The 24,376-nt window shown below is 41.2% G+C and overlaps 1 protein-coding gene across 6 annotated transcripts in view; it reads left to right on the plus strand.

Moving 5' to 3' along the window:
* Positions 1-430: 430 nt before the first annotated feature.
* MPRIP (myosin phosphatase Rho interacting protein) overlaps positions 431-24,376 on the plus strand; it is a 754,399-nt gene continuing 730,453 nt past the window's right edge. For 3 of the 6 annotated variants that reach the window (XM_069210053.1, XM_069210052.1, XM_069210055.1), the window contains exon 1: positions 478-1,000. In XM_069210053.1, coding sequence (XP_069066154.1) covers positions 881-1,000 — 120 coding nt within the window. In that variant the 5' untranslated portion in view covers positions 478-880. Of the gene's footprint in view, positions 1,001-24,376 lie in introns of all 6 variants that reach the window. The other 3 variants (XM_069210057.1, XM_069210056.1, XM_069210054.1) reach the window with 2 other exon arrangements.

Genomic DNA, 24,376 nt, shown 5'->3' on the forward strand with positions numbered 1-24,376 from the left:
TACTGCACTAACCCCAGTCGCCTCCAATAAAGGCGTCGTGGCCGGCCAGAGCCACAGAAACCTGTGCCACACAAAAAAAAGCAAGCTGTCAATATGGACAGCACGTGATGGGTCCAACCACCGCTCACGCTCAAACCCCGGTGCTATACTCCGCGCTGCCCTGTCCTCCCACCTCCAACCTCGTCTCCCCACCTAGTCAGAACGGCAAACGACCACCGAACATAGTCGCGCAGCCGAATCTCCAGTCTAGCTCAACCCGCCCCCTCAATATGGGCGGCACCGGCCAGCTGTAGGAAGGTGGCTCGAACAAAGGCAGGTGTTGACGTCACAGCCAATCATTCTTGCGGAATTCTGTGTGGCGCACTTGGATTGGCTAAAGTGCCTGCAAAAGTCCAATCCCATTTCGTTTTACACATTGGCTGTACCTCCCACTCTTAGAAGACTCACAAAATACGTTCAACCGTGGGATTAGTTCTTATGCGACCCGGAAGTGCTAAGATTACCGACAAATGACATCCGTTAAAAGATCAACAACGGACGACGAGCATCAGGCTTTAATTTACGGACGGTCCGTTTACATAGCGGATTGGTGAATACCTTAGATCGGACGGTTCTGGCACCTAGGATATCATGGCGATCTGATGTTTTGTTCGATCCTGGAGGATTGTGATGTTGCTGTCTAAAGCGGAGGAAAGAAATGTTGCTGGAACAGCAATCCAGCCTTTTGGTTACTGATGCACCCCTGGATTAGAAAGGAACTTTTTGTCAACCCTTTGTCTGCTATCGTTTGGGCGGAAAATCTTGGAAACGAGGTATTAAAGGATATCAGAACAACAATCAACTGGGGGTATAAGGAGAAGCTTGTGCTTGATCAGAAACAATGTCTGCTAAAGATAACCCCTGCAGGAAATTTCAAGCCAACATATTCAATAAAAGCAAGTGTCAGAACTGCTTTAAACCCAGGGAGTCTCATTTGCTGAACGACGAGGATTTAAATCAGGTGATTATTTTTTTCAACTACCATAATTTATTTCTAATCGCATAATTCGATAAAGCTAAGAGGATCGGACCGAGCTGTCATAAATACATGATTATGTAACCGAAAACTCCAATTGATTATTTTTTTTTTTTTACAGTCAGATTCAATTATGCGCTTTGTTTGACTCCCCTTGATATGCTTTTCCACGGATTGTTTTCAGTGTAAGCCTGCGTCTTGTACTGTCGTTATTAAATAGTTGACCAAATGTAGAATTTTTGGCAAGTGAAGGTGAAAACAATTTTATTGTAAATTGAGGCGTAAAAAGGCGTATGTACTTTTAGTTCATCTATAGAATTAGAGTGCTTTAAGGAAAGTGGTGAATGTAATCCTTACTCCGATTGGTTTGGGAAACATGCTGCCTTTAAAGGTTTGCGTGTTGGCATGTAAACGTTAACTCGCTGAGGCGCTTGGTCTGAAAATCTAGACTTGGTGCAGGTTTTATGTTTGGTGTTCGTGCTCCTGACTACAGTTTGCCTGGAGGTTACTGGCAGGAATCCGTGGGAAGACCCTGCTCGCGGGCACCAACGGCCATTTTTGCTTAGACTGTTTTTTTCCCCTTAACGTGAAACACAGAACTTGACTTTTTTTATCTGATTATGCCGGTGAAAGGTCCCGAGCCCCCACTCCGCCTACAGCATGTTAACCCAGCCAATATTCGCACCAGTACTCCTCTCGTATTCTGCAAGGGACATCTAACATAATTTTCACGTAACTCGGCTCTCTAAAAGCTCACAAGTGACCTATCTTGCGATTCGCAGCCCGTGTGTCCGAGTCTCTTGACCACACACACACTCTCTGCTATCAAACAGCTTGGGCTGACCTTTCAGCCACCGTTGACCTCTAATCAGTTGTAGCGATTGAGATGCGGGATTAGCCCAACCAGTAGTATTCTTGTGAGAGCCTTTGGCAAAGGCACAGGTTCAACAACAACTGAAAGATTACAGAGGCTTCAATAAAAACAGTGCGACTGCCGAGCCTGCTGTTTCTCAGTCGATGACGTGTGCATTAATTTACAACAAATTCTTCTAATCTTTCTTCTGACGTATTTTTATATTTTGTGTAATTTCTTTATAACTCGTGTTCTGTATTTACAACACGTTCAGCACACGCAAGCATTGTAATGAGAACGCTGCGTGCCCCATATTCATTTCATCTTCAACCCTTAACAGAGGCTGCTTGTTTTTCCGCCCTGAGGCTGCCTGATTTAGAAAGATTACGAGCACTATCAAAAATATGAACATTTTATTATAATCGATCCCATTATGTATTTGTTGTGGCATCGTATCCTCTTCTGTAGTCTTTGATGTGCTGTTTTTTTAATTCTATGTTGAATTTTGTCCTGTTGGCCTGTTAGTAAACAGCGTTAGAGTAGAAGAAAAGATTATGTGTGATTTGAGTATTTAAAGACTCTTTAACCTTTATGCGATCATTCATTTCTGACCTCTATAGTGGTGTCATGGCAGTCCATGTGTGATCACTCTAACCACGAACAAACTAGCGATTAACTGCCATTAGTTGATTGTTTGAACTGTGCATTATTATAGCACTGCACTAAATTAAACCCCTTCTAGGTTGTTGTGACACTTCAGTGAAACGGATGCCATAACTTTTGTGAGCATAGAGAAGTTTGATGCAGGCCAGGAGATTATTGCATGGAGAGTGGGATTCCGCTGAAAGAGCATGTACTGCTACCTTTTGGAGCCCATGGATATTTGGTACACATATCAGGGAAAGCAAGACAGGTTCACATCGCAGAGTTATCAGGTTTATTAGTAACGCTATGGAGGCTAGTGCAGTGGCAAGAAGGCCTTTAAGCGTTAGCGTAATGTATCGGACTTTGAAGTTTATCCAACCGTGGACTGAGATTCGGGACGATGTCATTGTGCTGGTGTTATGTGCTTGCATGCTTTCAGCTAGCCACTACACGCTTGGAAGTTGACTGTGCAAAGGGGCACAGGTTTGAGTGAGAAGTGTGCATTCAGGGAATTTCATCAGGGTAGTTGTCAATTGAGTTATGATGCCTGCAGTTTGTATCGAGGTTCAAGGGAGTATTTTTGTCCCATTCTATATTGATGCTCTCAGCCCATGTCTTTTGCACATTGTAAACTTTTTAAAAGCATTGTAAAACATGGACGTTTAAAAGCAAGTTTGCCCTCATCTGGATCTGATCATGCTATAAATAATTCCGATCGGGTTGGGCATGTGGGTAATAGTGGTGGCAGTCTTTCGATACCATAGAGAGTTTGATTTGCTGCATGTGCCTTGGGAATTTGGCCCCTTTATTGTCATTTGCTGCATGTATCCAGCCATTCTCCCTGTCATTACATCTGTTGGAAGGAATGATGTACCTGGGAAGGGGGAGTGGTGGTGGTGGTGGTGGTGGACGCTGGCTGCATCCATTAACATGCAACATCCTGGTCTCTTCTTTGGTGTGTCTGGGAGTGCTCTCTTTTACATCTGAGCTAGTGCTTCTAGTGGCCCCAGATTCCTTCCCTCCCCTTTTTGTTAAAGACCTCATTATAAAAGTTGTGTTTGTGGCTCAGGATGAATTCCAAATTCTTGACATATTACTAGTAGATGTAGTCTTTCCAAGTAGTAGATGATTACTTGCAAGCCTCTTCCACTCCATCATCCACCCTGGTAACAATCATATAAACTGTTTAAGTGTGACCTGTTCTGCTTTCCCAGAGGGTCATGCAGGCGTTTTTACTGTTGGTGATCATCATTATGTGAGGCTTATACTCCATGCATGTCGCATCTATATGCAGCGGCATGGGCAAGTCCTATCCTCAGCAGTAGTTCTTTAGCTGAGTGACTGATGATATTTATATTGCCCGCTTAATGAAAAATGTCGCTAGGTGCCTTAAGGTCAATGACTTGTTCTACATTAGAGCAGACTGGTGTGAAAACAATAAAATTATATACATATATATATTTTTTTTTTTTTTTTAATCTGAGCAGAACTCAGCGTAGAAAGACTTTAGCCAAAGGGCAGCTAAGCACAGTGTAAGGCTCTTGGATGCAAAATGCCAGTCACCGGGGAATTTAGTGATGAACTTCTTTGTGAATACCAAGTACAAAATGTTGATGTAATCAAGCCAAGGGTTTGTTATGGAGCCTATGACATGGAGCTTATGAAGCGTATGTTTGATTCTTTTTAGCTGTTAGACCTGGAAGGTAATTGGGTATACAGATTTTAAAAGCATCAATATAATTTTCAGTTTATAAAAAGAAAAATATGCAGCAAGAAAAGCGGGGAAAAACATGAACTTACAAAACCTATGTATTTCAGTAGCGAAGTTCTGAGCTGTTACAAATTCTAATGCAATAAGTTGTATGATTGATCTTAATTGAGGAAATCCCAAGTGAAGGCCTTCTCACCTATACTGGCAGTGTGTTTGAGTTGACTGCAAGGTATAGCATGGCGGTCCATGTTCCATGTGACAGAAGGCTCCGTAAGTAAGTATAGCCAGCTGTACCCCATCTATCAAGGAAGAAAGTCATCCATTGTGTCAAAAAGAGTGATCTCAGTAGCGCAGTTTGTAGGAAAGCTTTGTTACCATTGTGCTGCTCCTTAAAAATATGGGCATTAGCCATAAAATAATTCTGTTTGAGGAAGATACAGAAGAAATGTTCGATTGCGTGGTAAGCAGAATTGAAAAATGTTTCTTTTAGGCGTTCCGAGGCAATATCTTTTTTTTTTTTTTTTTTTTTTTTTCCAAAAGGTTTTGACGTTTGAGAATTGTGTGTGTGTGGTTTTTTTTTTTTTATTTTTTTTTTATTTTTTTAATGCATTGCCTTTTTGTCTTCTCAAACATGTGTTGCCATTTCTCATTAGATTGAAGCAATGTGCTGTAGCTAAAAGTGTTGAATGAGTTTGGACTTTAAATTTGTTTGTAAGCATGTGATTTCATAATTTTTATAATGCATGAACTCTGCAAAAAATTTGAATTGACAGATATTTTTTGTCTTTTTGTGAAGCTGCTCTGTTGCGATTTTTACTGTCTCTATTTATTTATTTATTTATTTATTTATTTATTATTATTTTTTTTCTAAAGGTCCGGGCAATCATCTAAAACTTGGTTCAATCTAGTCATATAGGCACCACTTGATTTACAAGGAATATATTCTTGAATACATTAATGTAGTGCGACTGGGGGGGTTCAGCTGCTGTGTGGAATTGGATATCTGGTGTTACCTGTGTTTGTACATTCCTTTCATCCATTACATACCTAAGTGACTCCAACTAGGCGAGTCTTGCGCTCCAGAATTTGGAATGCAGATTATGCGTTTTACTTTGATATTTGTGTTTGTTGTAATGCCTCACATGGTTTTGCTGTGCAAAGTTATAAATGCTCACCCTGTAGGTTTTCATTACTTCTGAATTATTAGGGGCAATTTGTCCTTTCTAGTCTGCACTTGCACTCAACTGTTTTTCAGTTATCTTTTTTTCATGGGAGGCACACCATAGTTGCTTAGTTTTAGTGCAAAATCTTAGGCTGATCGTTCAGACTTCAATCTCCAGAAGAGAGAACTTCAAATCCTTTTAGAATTGAAGTATCTGTTCTGGGCACCCCTTCCTTTTTCAATTCCCAATTAGTCCGGGCCAAGGAGACTCGGACCAGTTGCCTCCTAGAGCACGAGAGTGATACCAACCATCTTTTCAATGCAGTGGATCAATATGACCAATCAATATGAAAGTGCGGTTACATCATCTCTCGCCATCTCCGTGAAACATTAGTTTATCGGGTAGTGTGCTCTATAACATCTTTTCCTTTAGTGCCCTGCTAAAGGGCTCTAATACAACACTATGCATTTCCAGAGTTAGAACACAGTGAGATTGTAAATTAGTGCAATGAGACATGACACAGTTTAGAGATGCAGATTTGTTTTATTTTAAAACTGTGTACACTTTCTCAGTTTGTAATTTCTAAATTTCCAACCCACAAATCAAATTCACTGAACGAACCAGAAGGCACTGGCTTAGAGATGAAGTGAAACACATTCTGTGTTCCAACCAAACCTAGCACTGTAGGCTATTACAAAAAATACTAAACCACATTTAGCACAGGAATAGTACACATCTACTCCTAGGAAAACCTTAGTGAATCAGGCCATTGCAAGGTCTCTGGAACTTTGGTTTTCATTGGAGAAGGGCTTGGAGTAACTGAGAAGTGGAACAGGCAAGCATTGCTTATGTGAGTTTCCGTTTTTCTGTGCCTGTTCAGTCTGGGGGAAAAAGGGAATCAATTCTGCCTATTCCTGTGAATATGGTTATTTTGTGTTCTTTGTTCTCTGCATGATCCCTTACATATGTTAACACTGCTTTTATTTCACACATGTAAGTCTAATCATTATGTCTATGAAGTTTTGTTTCTGATTTCTAAATCATTTGGGAGTGTTTCTCAACACTGTCCCTCTTAGCTAAATGAAAAAGTGATACCATGATTATGTAAAACAATATTTGGGCGCTAAGAAGTGTGTAATTAAATCACTGGTCAGACTTGCACTTGCTGGGCTAACCTGCGTGCTTTACTTCCGGTCTGCAGTTACCTTTTCTTCTCTGTGTGTAAGTTGCTTCCTGTCTGTCCCTGTCCTCTTTGTTCCACAGTCTGCATTGTCTACTCAAGAGCTTCTGTGCCCAGAGCAACAAGTACATCACACACTCTAAAATAAAATGGTTAATAAATAGAACGCATGTTCAGTGCTGTTGTCATGGTATTGCAACTGAATTTAAAAGCCAAATTGCAATGAAAATCACGTGCCGTTCCTTGAAACATCTGGGAGAACAAACCAGCATTGGCAAAGCCAATAGGTTTCGCCTTTGTCTCTTTCTTCTATGTAACTGGCTTACAAATATTTAAAAAATTGTATAACGATGTTTGTTTTATTAATTAATTAAAAAAAAACATGATTGTAACATTTTCTAATATTTGTAAGCCAGTTACAGTAGAAAAAAAGGTAAAAGTTTTGGCATGCAGGAAACACTGAATAAGATGACAGAACACAGGAAGATGGCGGAAGAGAGAAGACGGCAGAAGAGAAGAAGGCTGAAGACTTAAGACGGGAAGAGTGCAGACCTGGGAAGACAAAAGACGGCATGTGGTAAAGAAGACAGAAGATGGTATGTAGAAAGGAAAAACGTCAACGAAGAAAGAAGACAGAAGAAGGCATTGAAAAAAAGAAGACATCAGCGAAGTTACGAGGACAGGCAGGAAGAAAAAAGAAGACAGGAATGAAGAAAGAAGACATGAAGACGCTAGCAAGGAAGAAAGAAGTCAGCGAAGAAAGACATCACTCGAGGGGAAAAAAGCAGTACCTTCAGCGTTGCAGGAAGGACACTGGCCAGTGTCCAATAGAAAGTAACAGGAAGGAGAACTGGGTCCACAGACAACTTGATGGCAAAATTAGCAAAGAAGACAACGACAGGAAGTGATGTGAAGACAATGTGCTGGCCAATCAGAAGCAGGTAAATCAGAGCGACAGAGTAAGCCAATGTCAAGTTCAGGTAAGTAAGATGCTGGTTCCAAGCTCCTTTTAAGTTGTTTTACCGACAAAAGATTTCGCAAGCATGTGTGTGAAACCTAAAAATAGCATTGTGGATTGGAGATCTCATAAGCATAGTGGTGCCTTCAGAGGGCCACCCATTTTAGCTCTTCTTCATACAGTTTAACCTAGTAACGGACCCTCACATGCGTTTGTGTTTATTTTGATTTCTGTCTAAGCCACTTGCTCTTTTTTCCTTTAGCTAGATTTAGCCAGTCAGCATTGAGAAACTGTCTTGAATTACTGTACTTTCTGTAACATTTGTTGTTGCATTGGTTTTGAACAATTTCTCTGACCGAGATTTTATAGAACTACACAAGAGCCGCCCCCCCCATGGCTTTTATATTGTGTAAGATGGGTCATTTTTGTGCTCGGAACTAGATATAAATGCCACAGAAACCAAATAGTGAACAGTTGTGCCCTAAATGTGCTGCTCTAGAGGGTAGAATTTTCCCCCTCCCAATTTACTCTCGGGATTTACCGCTATTTTCTTGACCCCCAAATGCATCCTCACTTCCAAGATCGATGCAAAGATGCATTTTTGCGATAAGAAATAGTGGTAAATGCAGCAGAACACAAATAGCAAGTGTAAGCATCTGCTTACGCTTGCTAAATGTGCTCTTGCAGTAGGGGTTGCCACCCCAGATTATGTGAGGGGGAGTAATATGGTAATTGTCTGTAGTTTGACATCAGAGTAACACGGAATTACCAAAATTACACCGGCGTAATTTAAATTCTGCCCAGGAAAAGTTTTATATTTTAATACCCTCAACACACTCGCATATGAATAGTGATAGGTTATCCTTCTTCGTGGCTTTCTAAGGTTTCAAGTCGAACTGAGATTGTGCACAGCATTCTGCCTCTATGTTGTTGATTTATCTTACATACCTTCTTAACATCTTTTGCTGTGCGCTAACATAGTTTACTTGTTGGCATCTGTGTTTGGTGGCTGAAGGAAGACATTCTGAATCTTCTGTCATCCATCGTATATAAACTTGTCAAATGTATTAATAGGCTCACCTACAAAGGTTGTTGTCCTCTTAGCAAACCCTGGGTACAGATTTCTTTGTATTAAAACACTTTCATGTGAAAGCTTGGAAGTCCACCCGACCCATGCCGGTTTTACTGTCAATAACTGTTTGAGACGCTTGATGTTCCTTACACAGTAGGTACACATGCCAATGGCAGGGTGTGAGCCTGAAGCAACTAACTTGTAACACCGTTTCTAATTTTGCAAGTGAGACCTTTTTTGGTGGAGTTGCGTTAGTTGATTTAACAACTTTCATACTGAAAGAACGTGTTCCAAACTCTCTATAGTGCCAGTGGAAAGTAAATTTGCGGTTTTGTTTCCTGATCAAGGGGTGTTGTGAGTAACTATAATATTACACCACTTGTTGCAGTTGTTAAAACTCATTGTTAAGAAGTTGGGTGTGAGGCGAAAAACAATGTGGATGCTGAAGAGATTTTCCGGCATTCCGGGAAAGAGGACTCGCTCAATCAGTAAAGTGATTTGGGTCACTGTTTGCAGCAAAAAAAATGTTATTAAGGTTTATTCAGTTTACCACTCCTGAAAGGTGTTATCTCACATTTCTGTAACAGTTAACTTTTTCTTAGAAATATTGTTTTAAATACCTCAATGCATTGAGAACGGCAACACCAACCCCTGATATGTTTTTAAAACTCCGAGCTTATTCAGAAGTTTGTGACTTTACACTATAAATAGATTTTCGTGTATTAAGATGTCAGCCAATTACTCTAGGTGTGTGCATTTGTGTGCACACCTATGCACATTCATGTATGTGATGGTGTTATATGAAAATACCATATACTCTCATTCCGAAGTTGATAAACCTATTAACAAAAGCTAAGAGAATTTTTTTTTTTTCCAGTCCTGACAACCGATTTAGCGTGTCGGGTGAAATAACTTTACCTCCTTATGTGTGCTGTTCATGATTTTCTTAAACTCTATAGAAAATTAGTATTTTCTACTTCATAGTCACTTAGTTTAAAAAAAAAAATGGGGAGTGTATATTCAAAGGGAAGTTTTCTTATATTTACTTAACAAAGGCTGAGGTTGTTTACCTGTCTGCTAAATAATGTGGCTTGACTTCAAAGCGACAGAAAATGAGACTATTCACTCTGTACTATAGTTAAAGAAGAATCTGTACACTTGGAAAACAAACGTTCCGTTTGTAAGTTTCTACAGACTGGAATGACTGGCCTTGAGCCGCATACCATGTTTTGTATTTGTTTTACATTTATCGCTATTCCTGTTATCATTAATTCTTGGTATTGTTAAGACTTGGGCTGTTTCCCATAGGTGTCAGTTTTACCTCTGCCATGAACACTTAATCTCCCTTCTACCCCTGCTTGAAGGGGCTGACGTGAACGCCCGTGGGTTGTACTTGTATGCCCTGTATGAAAGTATTCTTCTATTGAGGTTTGTATTGGAGCATCCAGAAGAATCCCTTGCTGTTTCATTGGTTACCTATCCTTGCCTTCGTGTACCTGTTTGGCATTACTGCACATTCTTGAAAGAAATACACTTTTGCTTCCTGCTTTCTGCTTCTGGATTTCACAAATCTGCTTAATGAACAGGCTTTAGATGGTTCAGATATCTGAGATCTTACATTCCTTAGTCTCCTATACACTTGACTTCAGCACCAGTGCATTTGTGCCTGACATTGACTGATAACATTCTTAGGGCGGCTGCTAGTCTTGTCTTTACCTTCATCCATTATCCTACCATTTTTATTTATTTTTATTTTTATGGCACTACTTGTGTAAGTTATTTTGCCAGACAGAATGATGATCTGCAAGAGAGGACTGAGGTAATTACTACTTCTTGATTAAACATATATTTAGATCGAGTCACCTCTAGCATGCCCACATAAACACACTTGCACTGCTATCTCTTTGCCAGTCCTTTCGTTTTCAGGGCAGAGGATATGGAGGCCTTTATTTTTGTTATTTTTTAATTTGTTAATGTTTTATTACGAAGAGGATGTGGCATCAATAAGCAGATGTTTTCTGTACAGTAAACAATGTTTTAGGTGCCTCTGAATTATAAGAGTACATGTGGTTATAAGAATACAGTTTGCCTCTGAATAGGAATACTCATCATGGTCTGAGGTGGTGGGCTATGGCACCAGGCATTGGCTTAAGATTCCACTAATTAGATCATGGGACGTGTGGAAGATGGACTAGTAGTAGGAGTGTTGTAAAACCTTTTCTGAATAGTAGGCTAGAAACAGACCACAGTGGAGATTGCTTTCATTTCAGACTCTTGTGTATAGAGGGCAGTTGTCGTCTATTCTACTCTTTATGGCATTTAATTTAGAAGCTTTACTTCATGCTCCTCCTGAATCCTGTATCGTAAAGTAATGAAATAGTCTGACTTGAATCATTGTTGCTAATGACCGCGCACAGGTTTTTTTTGTTTTTGCAATATTACTAGGAGAAAATCCAATTTGATGCTAGTTTAGGATCGCAAGTCTCCACGAGTCTATCAATTATTCTGCGTACTGTAACGCCAGGCACCTTACATGATCTGCATAAAACTGGCTTTCTCAGTACTAATGTTGTTGTGTTCTCTAGTTCTGCTGTAAGGTAGAAAAATCTTTACCCTCTAGTTAAATGAGTATGTTCTAATGTTAATGAGACCTCTCCTAAAAATCCTGGCATAATTTAGAAATATGTTTTTTAGCTGGAAATTCTACCCTCCCTTTTTTTTTTTGTTCTGGTCATTTCTTTTAGAAATGTGGATATCTGCGTAATAGCTGCAGCTCTTCTGATTTTACTTGAGTATTTTATGTGCAATTTGACACAACAGAAGATTTTGAGAAGCAGCAGAAGCATTCTCTGAGGGTGAAGTAATTTGAAGTGAGCTGTGGTAGACCATGTATACAGCCGGAAAGTCCTATACGCATTGTGTATGTATGGATAAATGAGTGCTAAGGTGTCCCTTGGGTTTCGTTAGGAGTGAGCTTGAAGGTGGCGAGTTAGAGAGTTGTGGCCTTTACAGTGGGCCAGTTGACAAGGAGAAGAATGTGGACAATATCTACATCTTTCTGGTTGCTTTTTATTTTTATTTTTGTTGTATCTTCATATTATTCCCTTTTAATAGGTTTGATTATTTTTTTTTTTTTGTGCTAGAAAAAGTGAAATAAAATGCCATTACGACCAATTTTAGCCACCAGACTTACTTATCCCACTGAAACATTGATATGTAGATTGCTTTACCTTCATGATCTAAGGTCTCTATGAATTGAGCACCTGAATGTCTCCTCAGTCTTTTAGATTTAACCACTACAAATGCTACTTATGTACATACAACACTGATGTCAAAACAGTGTGTGTCATTAAATCCATGATTTGGCGATAGGTCATTTATATCTTGAATTTTTAGAGCTATTAAATGTCTTAAGTTTGACCCGAAAGAAGCAAGTTTTAAAAAACAGTGTTTTGTGCCCCCACAAGAACGTTGCCTCTAAATTGATTTTGTTTGGACTAGAAATGGAAGTGAAGTATGATGGTTGGAGAGGAAAAAAAAATCTCTATATAAGCTGAAATAAGCCAATAAAGACAATGGCTGTTTTTGTTGCTCTTCATATCTGGGTGAATAAGAGAGGAGGTTGCAGAGTTCAAAGGGGAGCCAGATTAGGTTAAGTCTGGGTGGGCAAGGTGGTGACACTGCCATACTGTTGCTCTAATTAGGTGAGCAGAAAATAGGCACATGTGGCGGGAGCATTAGGTGGCATTGTGCTAATCGTATCACAGACGGGAGGTGTGGGTGCTCTGTTCGACACCTCCTTTCTCTGTGTAGTATCTTTTTGACTAGCAGGTCTCTTTGTGAAAATAAAGGACGGTGCTAACTTTGTCAGTGTTTAAATAAGACACTTGACATGGCTTAGTTAAGATAAAAGTATGGCATGATGCAATTTCCCCATCTGCAATCGGCGAACAAAGTAGCTCAACCGTGTATTTGTTGCAGACAAACCCAACACATCAACTAACTTGGCTGTTCATTGAGACTACTGAGATGATGAAAGTTCAGGTAGCCTTAAATCTCCACTTAACCTTTCTATTGACTATCATGCAATACGTTAATGTGTTCCCATGAAGTTCATCCAGGGGCTTGGATAGGGAGTGCCATTGGAGTTGTATTAGATGTGGTGATTTTATTCTCATCCTCCGAAGCCTTTGATGTTGGATCCTAAGACACTGAGAGCTGTGAGGCACAAAGAACTGTGAGGATACTCCCTCTTCCCGGCATCTGGGTGTACCAGCAATCACACTGAAAACTCTGTGCATTTCTGTACGCGCGTCCCACCCAATGATGAGCATGCACGTCCAACTGTAGCCTGGTCGCTCCATGTGTGCAAGTATTTCTAGACTGCGTACTAGCTGTGTAACAAACGAGAGGTATACATTAATGAAAGGTATTTGGAAACAATTTAAGCCGGTGTACATCATTTGGGACTTTCGTATTTGAGTTGCAAAATGATATTGCGTTTCTGAAATTTATATTTATAACTGCAATTAGATTACATGATCTGCCTAGGATGAGTTATGCGCTTGTTGGGGAAAATGGTTGTGTGCTACATCTATTTGAGGCTAAGGATCGTGGAAAGATACATGAATACTTAACTCCAGACTTCGCACTGCACATGTTTTATGCCACAGTTTTTTTGCTTAAAAGCACAAATTGTGAACCCATGGCGCATTCAGCAGCTGCACATGTTCAGTCTGTAAATATCTGTATTACCAATTAAGCAAAATAGTTTTCTGAATTTAACTATGTGTGCCTTAAAGATGACATATTCCTTACAATTTAATTAAATATTTATATTTTTAGTTTGAAACTTAGCTGTCGATGCAGACCCAGTTTTATTTTGGAGATTCCTATTTTTTCCACCAAACAAAAAAGTAACTGAGAAAGATGATGTACTATATTACACAGAAGTACAACCTAAGAATATTGTGGCTATACATTTTCTGACTTTTGATATCTAGTATTTGTGTAGCACCCGAACCGCAAATGCCTCCTCTATAGTATAACAAACTTCGGAATGAAAAAGTGATTTTAAAAAGCACAAAATAGAACATCAAATCTGCTGGGGTATTGTGTACACACACACAAGAAATCCAGCGAGCAAGGTGTCCTGACGTATCACTTTAGATGAACAATGCACATAGTAATATTGTGTGGTAGGTGCCTTGTGCTTACTGACCACCCTTGTTGTAGAGAATTCAGCTCCATAAAATATTAAAATCGTATTTCAGTCTCATTAAATCATTTGAAGAAGTTACCATATTGCATGGGCACCAACCTGTTCTGACCAAATTTAACAGCCACTTTCGTTTTGCAGGTTCGCTCTGCCTATGATTCTTTTCCCAAATCGGTTCGGTTTGGCAGTCTACTTTTGAAGTCCCCAAAATAATACAGACTGCATTCTAGATGCGAACAAAAGGTGTTTCTAACACTTTGACAAAATCATTTTTAATTTTTTTTTATACTGCTTTCCTAAGACGCTGATTAAAATCAAAAAGCGTACTAGGCAGACCAGCTTATTTCTGTACACCCCAATGCATAATCTTATAAGGTAAATTTACTCATTCAACAAGTGGGTCTATGATGTCAAGTTTGTTTTTTTCCATTGACTTAACATTGGTCACAAAACTCAATAAAACGTCAAATTCCTTCACAAATAGTTTTGAAAGAAATGAAAATGCCCTAAAATTTCTCAGAAATCAACACAAATATAAAACGGGAGAAAAAGTACACATTTAACAGCTATTCAGGTTCCACGGATTCTCTCAATGATTCTTTCCTGAATTCAGTTCTAACCCTTTAGCTCTCTATATTGAAGATTTGAGGATAATTTGGAGTGCCTTCTAGAGGCAAAAAACTAAAATGTTATTCTTGTATTACTGTTCAGTGTTTTCTGGATGCAAACATTAAAACAGTCAATGTAAACTTTTGTACAATCTAAAATGAATTCTTAGTGGAGACCAGATACAAATATAATAAATGTGCGAGGAGCCTACGCTGCAAGAACCACAGCTAGTACTTGTAGGCTGAAGAAGACTATTGTCCAAGATACTAAATTGAGGGCACAGCTGACCTGGTATGTGTATCCGTAGTCCTAAAATGTAATCTGTTGACCCATCCTACAACCGTACTCCAACATAGGACACACTGCAAAAATGATATACCTCATTTAGCACCGCATGGCTATCATTACTTCTCTGCAGATTTCACATAGACTGTAGGGTGGCCTTCTGTCAAGAAAGCCACAAGACTGACCTTTACATGGGTTATAACCTTGTTGCACTTTTGCTACAGCAATTACCCAAGGGATGGAGCCCGAGGAACATGTAAGGATGGGGAAACTGCTGGAAAGGGGAGGACCCATGGTTTTGTATAATGGGCTAGAGACCCTGACCGGCAAGCAGGGGTTATTCTTTGACAGATTATCCACCCTGTTCAGAAAAAAGTGATTGTGGGATGAAAGCTAAATCGGGTGATATAGTTTAAAAAAGTGCTATCCAGTCAAACCTGGGGTTCGTCAGACAGTACGGATGATGTATCCAGACAACCATCCATTCTCTTCCACAGGAAAGAGTAGTATGTTCTTAGAACATGAAACCGGAGGTACTGAGATGTTTGGATATAGAGGAAAGTAGATAGCTCCTGAAATCCTTCTAATAAAATTTAGTTTGTGTCCCTTGAAATATTGATATAGCAGGTGAGTTATTGAACTATGAAATACATCGCTTAGTGTAATCGTGAAAATATGATTTGTTTCCTTTTCCTTTTTATTTTTTTATTTTTACAATTTCATCTATAACCTTTTTCACACTGCCTTCAAAAGCTCACCTAACCTGTACATATACCTTGGCTATCTTTTTCCAACAAGCAGGAAGTCACCTGTTCCATAACCTAATGTATTCATGGAGACATTTCTAGAACCCTTTTTAGGAAAACATTACATATGAGCATTATGTTTTGCTGTGAAGAGCTACACAAGGATTACGAAGACTACACAGGATCTCCTCCATGGTCTCAAATCAGATTCTTCAATTCTGTTATTGATTTTCAGTTCCTTTCGTTAAAATCAAGGTGATTATTTCCAGAGCCACCATGAAACTGGTACAGTCCTAAATATTACATTCACATCAACCTGCTGCCATCCTAGATGCTGAAGTCTTATCAAAATGCCATACTATTGTCCTTCTGAAAGCTGTGCTACTCGGCTATAATATTGATACCCGTTCCTGATGTATAATTTTATAGCCTTTTTAACATGCCGTCTGTCATAAGGGGTATGTTCTCTTTTTTGTTCAAAACATAAACCCGAATCTCCATGGGTGAAGTCCAGTTTGAGTTCGCCTTACAAATACTTAATTTTGTTTCAATAGATTTTTTTGATGCCACACATGGTGCCAGTGCTTCATCTGCCATTATATGGACATGTGTTGGGAATATTGGGATTAAAATAACTCGGGTAGGCATTTGTTGATTTTCCTAAAGTTCCAAAAATGTAAACTAAGATAAATTAATTTTTGAGGGTTTGCAGAGGGCAGTGCTCTTTCACATTTTAGAGAACATAGTCTTTCTGTTTTAGGGACAGCCAGCCCCTTTGTTGCTGCAAACGCAAACCTTAGAGACTCTACTATACGAGTTTGTTAAAGCTGAGCAAAATCAGGTGTGTAATCGAACGTATGCCTTTGTGATTATTTTTTTTTTCAGGCAACACCAAAATCTCATGGAAGAAATTTTAGAGCAGTTTAAACGGCTGGCAACTATTTCTTGGCAAAACTACAGATTATACTGCAATATAGTAACACACCTAAAATCTTTCTTAAACTTGATCTTTGACAGATCAGTTTATACTAATGATAAGGCAGCTTTACACCCTGATGTGACCTTTGCATAAAAATTCAGATTGGCAAAGATTGCCTTTACCACAGCTAAAAATACAAATCATTGGCACCTATTATCATGGTAAACGATAGCCGCCGCATTTACATTTTGGCATTGCGATGTGCCGCTATTACTGTATCTTCTTTTAAGAAACGTACTGCATCCATTGCAATGCATTTAGGGTGAAGCACCTATTCATTGCTGTGAAGGTGTTTTCTTCCACTGCCATTCATTTCAGTGGTAGCTGGAGTTTTGGGTGACGCACAAATGTGGACCCGCTGCAGCTGGAAGTGAAGACTACAGTGATGCTGGACCACAATGCAGGGTAGGCTGTCCCCTATGCCTCACCCGTTCCTGATCAGTGGCGTAACAAAACTTGAGGCACCCCCCTCCCCCCACCCCCCCCAGTCCCAGTCAGGGACTGGGGGGAGGGTCTGAGGTTCTGTGCTGAAGGACCCCCTTGCACCGCGAGAACTGCGGGGTCTTTGTCACGCCACTGTTCCTGGTGTATCTCTGCGCCCACACCTCCATAATACTTGTCTCATTTCTTTTGTCACCTTGTCCCCAAGGATGCTCTGGCCATAGTTGTTCTCTCTCTCTCAGCCGCCTCTTTGGCACTCCTGTATCAACACCCACCTCTTGCCCTTTTGGCAGTCATATAAAGCCCTCGCATGACCGTGTTGAGGTACGAATTTTGGTGGAATTAAGGGAGAGCTATAGGATAGTATAATATGTACACCTCGTGGATCTATGGAGAATGAGCTTGGCATGCTGCTATTTAAACAAGAAGTGCTTGAGTGACCGTGCTACGCAACATGTCAATCTTTATGTAGCACGGTGGTCTGTGCTGATGTATGTTACCCTAACCAGACACGTGGGGCTCAAACAGGCATATTTATCAGTACAGAAGAGAAACTGCAAGCATTTCATTAGGTAACTTGTTACTGTTCCAGATATGTTGTTTTCCTCCAGCAGTTGCTGAGGACATCATTGGCAGCATGTCTGTCTGCCAACCTTGGCCTGTTTCCCAGCGTGACTCAGAATGATGTCATGCATCTCAATCTGTGGGGGATTGAAGTAATAATCCATGTTAAAGCTGTGAGTCGCAATTTTGCAGAAGCTTCTCTTTAATGCCTGAGAACATTGTGCTGCAGGAGCTGAGGAATACCCACTGGCTTTAAGCCATTTATCCCTTCATGGGATCTACAGCTGGAAAACACAATAAATGTGTATTTTTTTTTTTTTGCTTTTTTTTCTGTAAATGACTTAACGTTGGGTTCTTTTTTTGACTTAACAACTATTTTAAATGTTGAGGTACCAGAATATCCTTAGTTATGTTCTTCCAGTGATACATAGCTTGCTTTTCCTATCTCTAAAATTGAATTCTATTAAAGTTTTGCAGCCGACACTTGTGATCTAGATCGGCTTTTGTAAGCCTGGATGCTTCTCTATTTAAAGAACAGAGCTGGATGAGATGACCGAAATGAAGCAGAGAGTAGCTGAGGGCTGTAAAGCCTTTGGCAGGGGACTGTAATCTTATTGAAACATTAAATCCAGCTCTTGGATCCAAAGCAGGCAAGTGATTCGGTTGTTGTTCCCCAGAACACCCTTCTAACCCGTACATAAATCGTGAACAATGAACTCAGTAAGAACCTGTCCCCAACACCCCCTTCACGTACTATCATTCTACTAAGAAAAACAGTCTGTCTTTTCCAGCTATACATGTCCTTCTCCTAAGACACTCCAAAACGGTCTCTAGGTTCTCTCTCTTTCCAATCCCATTGAAATAAATCTCATGCATTAACCTGTGACCTCACAAATTGCTTACAAAACACAGATGTTCGTCGTGCCTGCCAAGTAAAAGTGCTAAAACACCATTTACTGTACGTAAAGTTGAAAAATAATGATCCCCCAATTGGAAAACATTTTGATAGACGGGAAAAGTGTTTGATCATCGGCTCATAACAAAACGACATTGGTTAATGTTATTGTTGACATAATGATGGAAAAAGCAAACACACTGAACGCATAACGGGATATAAAAACAAGCGAGATGTCCTAAAAATGTTTTTTCCAAATTAACAGAACCCAGCTGTCAAAACTACTCCTGGCTAGAGTTTGAAAGTTTTTACTATAGACATGATCAGTTTATTTGAGTATAATTTCTTCCCTGTCTCCCTCCCACCCTCTACACCCATTGTAAGTGCAAATGTTTGATTTTTCAAAATGATTACGCTTGCTTTCTTAAGATGTCCCACACTGATATATCTCATTGTGCTCTCGATGCCCTGAAAATTTGTTCCTATAATTGTGCCACCAATTGTTTGGGATTTGGGTTTGAATATGTTTATTTATTTACTGCATACAAAAGGTTCCTCCACAGAAAGAATGCCGCTTCACTATGTTTTAATCTAAAAAGCATAATGGCACAGCCTCGGAAAACCCCCACAAAAATCGTTGTCTAGGACAGTGAAAATGTTGATCCCAGTGCTGGCCCACTAACATTGTTGCGTTATTGTTGGGTCAGCAAGCAGGATGGCCCGGCAGTAGTCGCCATTTTTTTCCCTCTTTGCCTTTCTGCAAAAGTTTAACACTATTGTCGGGCCACCAGTCACTTGTGGCCCCAGGTCCAGCCACATATTACTGGGATCTGCGCCATTGATAACATGGCTCTTTACTTGGCTGCCCCCAGAGTTTTGGTATATTGCTTGAGTGTTGGTTCATTGTGTGGTGCATATTACCTGTGCCACAGCATGAGTTTTATAAAAAAATATGTGTATATATATTAGACCACATATTCTGCAGGTTATGTCTTGCTTGATACTGTGCTTTTTCAGGCTGTCTACAGATAATTATTATCTTGCTTGCTGATCTGCAGGTCGGCTGATCCTGATAGGTCAATGATTTTGCTGGGCCTCTGGGTCTCCTGTTTCTCAGATCCTTAAGGCCTGCAAGGTATGGCAGCCCTTTTGTGCTGTAGGTCTGGTCGTGTTAGGCCATAACAGGGGTTGAAAAATTCACTGGTCGAGCTATTTGTAATACTTACTCTTCCCTTCTGGCAAGTTGACACTGAACAGGTGTTCTATTCAGTTGAAAAGTGGAGGGACAATAAAAGATGCCTTTAAATCTTGTTCTTATGTCACATTTGCTGTGTTCACAGACATAGGTCAAAAGTCAGTTTTTCTTACAATAAATTTTCCTTCTGATTGCAGAGTTCCAGGACTTTGTAAGGTGAACTGTGTGACCTGCTGCTTAGAATGTAACATAAAAGGATATAGGGTGTCAGGTTTTTCCTAACACACAACATTTAAATGACTAAGTCAACTGTGCAAACACTTAAAAATATATTTCAGTAGTTGTGAAAGCCCTTTTTTATATTTCTGTGTGATGAAAAAAATATTTTAATAGGATGAAAACAAATCAGAATACTTTACATGTTGAGGTGTAAAGGATATGTTTTTCTGAAACCAAATGTTCACAGATTGTTAATACACTGTATAGTTTTATCAGTAAAGCTGTAAGTTAGTGGAGAGGTTTTTGGACATTTCTTGGAAAGTTACTATGTGTAGATGACCATATGTTACCACATCATGGTTTAGTAATATATTTATTAAAATTGAGTGTTTAAACAAGCTGAGAAACACTCTTGCCCTGATGGCAATGTTGTTAGAAAACTAAAAGAAGTCCTAGTTTATGTGGGCTAGACCTTAGGGGCTTGTGGGCTAAATTCTTGTGATGCATGCAGCAAACTTTAGTCTACTTAATCAAACAAAAGAGGTTTTTGTGTACAGCAGAAATGCTGAGCTCACATATTTGAAGGTGCAATCATATGCAAGAATTAAGAAAAAGGTGACAAAACTATTTGCCTAGAATCACACAATTTGAGATCCGTTTATGGCTCAAGTACATTACAGTTAGGTCATGTAGATTATTTATGTTACTTGACCTGCAGGTCTAGTAACATTTTTAGGTGTTTTTCGAGCCCTGCATAAACTACAAACCTCTTCTAGTGTGCTACAAGTAAAACCTATGTTTCTCATTTCTTGTGGGCCATGGATTGAGTAATATTCTCTGGTGAGGTCTTGTTTTGAATAGGCCATCCTCTTGCAGTGCTAGGGTATAATGAATGTTGCATTCAGCACTGATAGCCTTCTCGATGTAGGACTGTCTTTCATATGGGTGAACAGTGACCTGAAAATACTCTGCTCTTTTAGTGAACCTTGCTGCTCTCCATCTTCTGGCAGCAGTGTTTTCTCTTCAGATCTTGCGCTATGGTTACTGTCAATCTTTTCTCGTCCTTGTTTCTCCTCGCAGGGCCTCCTCTGTGGAGCAGCACCTCCTATCATGCCTCAGCCCCACTTCTCAACTTTGCCCACCCCCCGGACCTACTTAATGGCGTACGGAGCACAGGCGCACCAAAGGCAAGCCCATCTGCATCCTTCTGCGCCCATCACCAAGAACTCTGGACCTCTCTTCTATCATCTTGATTCTTACCCAAGTATCCATAGTACTCTTGAGAAATGCTGTGTTAATTAGCTATCAGGGGATTTCTTGTCTTTCATAAAGAGGAATCACCTGATAGCTAATTAACATAGCATTTCTCAAATGAGTACTATGGATATTTGGGTTTTAATCAAGTTGGTAATGGCCACTTGCTGAAACCTGTCCCCTCCACACCTTTTGTGTTTATCATTTTCTGCAGCTGGAGGATGTGTGGTTGTGGAGAACCGCTTGTCTCTCTTTTTGTGTAGAGTGACCAAGGACCTCCCACCACCCACAGCTACTCCTTCAAGGAACTCCATTGCCTGAACTCCAGACAATCAGAAGAACAATGCGTCTATGCCTCATCTATCACCATAGTCTGTCCTTTCTCATGCTCACTTTTTCTTTCTCCCACTCTCTCGCTTCACGCCTCAACTCACCGCACTGTGTTCACCTCTCCCAAACACACAGCGCCATGCCAGTCAGCCATACATACACCCACAACCACTTGCATTCATACTACTCAACACCTGCTCTCTCAATAAACATGGCATCCAGGTCTGGGACCTCATCCACATGCACGCAACCGACTTTGCCTTCTTCACGGAAACCTGGCTCGACCCAGCCTCTGCCCCGGACATCCCCAGCACCATCCTGGAAAGCTACAAGATCCTACATCAGGACCAAACAGCTAAACCCAGAGGAGACTTTGCAATTACCTACAGAGAAAGTGCACAATCAACAATGACCCAGACATGACTTCACTGAGCACCTCCACTTTAGTATCCACACGAGGGGCAAATCTACCACCAAGGCGACTACTCACCTACTGGCCACCGGGTCCCAGAAGAGACTTCATTCTTATCACACACCTCGCCACCCCTATCTTCCTCAGCTCTGAAGACGTCCTCCTCCTTGGCGACCTCAATTTTCACCTGGACGATGCCACTGATCTCAGCTCCACCCACCTATTGGACAGCTTTTACATCTCTTGTAGCATGTGACAGGACCCACACACACAGCAGGCCACCCTCTGAACCCAAACGTACACTCCTGCTCACAAGCACAAACCACTTCATCACCTACTTCAACATTCACAACCCCTCTGCCCTGCATTTGGCACCAGGAGCCCCACTCACGCAGTGTCCGAACTGTAAGAACACAGGAAGACTGGACCAACATCCTCCAGCCACACCTACATGCCTTCTCTGACGACACCCACAGAAACTTCAAGATGTTCAACACATGGCGCACCACCTTTACCAATGATTGAGTAGCCTTCCGGACAAACAAGCTGAGAAAGATCCGCAAACACGCCAGCTGGTACAGGTACATCCTCAGACCAACAAAGTGACTCTGCAAACAACTGGAAAGGAAATGGTGCTCCTCCCAGGAGCCCGCTGACAGACTCCTACAGGAAAGCCCTCTGAGCCTACTACCTAAACCTGAAAAACACCAAGCAAAGGAATCAAAGCCAGTAACTCCAACCCCAAGAACTCATTGCTATCAACAAAGAATTGACCCACCCCACAGCCTGAGCCAACTCCTCCACCCCATCACAGAACCTCTCCAATCAGCTTGCTGAGTTCTTTCATGATAACATCTACAAGAACTTTGACACACAACCTTCTCCCTCGACCCCTCACCTCAAGAACACCTACACTCTTCTAATGGACCCCCATCACCACGGATGAAACAATAATGTTGATGGCTTTGACCCACTCCAGAGCCCCCACTGACTCATGGGCAGTCTCTTCAACCTCAGAAGGAGGACCCACGACAAGCATAGCACTCAAAACTTCCATTGACACAGCCACCTTCCCTGATGCCTGGAAGCACGCAGAAGTCTCCCCGTTCATGAGGAAAATATCCGCTGGCCCGAACCTTTGCAACAACTACCGGCTGATCTTGCTGCTGCCTTTCCCGTTCATATCATGGAAAAGGCAATCAACACCGAGCTTTCCCAAAAGGAACATCGAACAACACAACATCCTGGACCACTCACAATCAGGCTTCCGCAGAAACCACAGCACTGAGAGGCGGCAACAAATGACATCCCCTTCATCGTGGACCGAGGCCACACCGCAGCCCTGATTCTTCTTGTACTCTCTGCCGCCTTTGACATGGTCTTTCATCACACCATCTTCAACCAGTGGCACGACACAGCAATCCAGGACCCAGGCCCTCCAGTGGCTGTACTCTTTTTCTGACCAGAAGAACCCAATGACTCCGGATGCCCCCGTTTACCTCCGCCCCTAGAGACACCATCTGCAGAGTCCCTTAGGGGTCATCACTCTTCCCTGCCCTCTTCAACATCTACATGGCACCACTATCACAAATCATTCGATACAGGGCCTCCGCATCATCTTGTATGCCGATGACACACCACTCATCCTCCCCTCTCTCAAGACCCCCATTAACACGAAAAATAACTTCAAGCATTGCATGGTGGAAGTGGCCAGATGGATGCAATCCAACAGCATCAAGCTCAATGCAGAGAAAATATAAGTCCTGATATTTGGACTCGCCCAGGAATGCCACCTGGTGGCCCACAGTACTGGGACCCAGCCATACCGATCAAGCAAAGGAACATGGGCATAATCATCGACACCAACTTCTCCATGAGACTACAGATCAACAATGTCTCCTCCGCCTCCTTCAATGTCCTCATGTTTCATGCTTTGAAAGATCTTTAAATGGCTCCCTCTGCACATCGGAAGACCGTCACCCAGGCCCCCATCATGAGCAGACTGGATTGTGACAATGTACTCTTATTTCAGCATCTTCACCCACCTCAACCACAGGCTCCAAACCATCCAAAATGCCGCAGCCCGACTGATCCTGGACTTTCCTCGCAACACCCATCATACCACACCTCCGAAAGCTCCACTGCTTCCCATCCAGAAGCGTTTCCAGTTCAAGATCCTCACCCACCCCAACAAAGCATTGCACCAGATCAGCCCCGCCTGCCTCAACCACCGTTTAACCTTCCACCAATCAACCCAAAACCTCAGTTCTACCTCCCTCGCCCCCACCTTGAAGATTTGCAGGAGTAGATCTGGGTTGATTCTCCTACCTGGCAGCAGAGACCTAGAACACCATCCCGCTGGCATCAGAACAGCCACATTGCTCACCATCTTCTACAAGAAACTGAAGACATGGCATTTCGAGTGATTCCTAGGGTCACCATTCCTACTTAATGCCTGGATACCCTTTTGGCAGATAAGTTCCCAATCTATAAATCTGCTTACATTACATTACAAAAACAAAGCCAAAAGGCTGTCTGCCAATACCAGAGTTGTTAGCTTTAGCTATGCTTGTTTCCCTAATGCTTGATTGTGTCAGAATATTTTGCTTGTTACCGTCTACTGCTACCTTCC

Source organism: Pleurodeles waltl, chromosome 10, assembly GCF_031143425.1.
Source record: "Pleurodeles waltl isolate 20211129_DDA chromosome 10, aPleWal1.hap1.20221129, whole genome shotgun sequence".
NCBI classification, from domain to species: Eukaryota; Metazoa; Chordata; class Amphibia; order Caudata; family Salamandridae; genus Pleurodeles; species Pleurodeles waltl.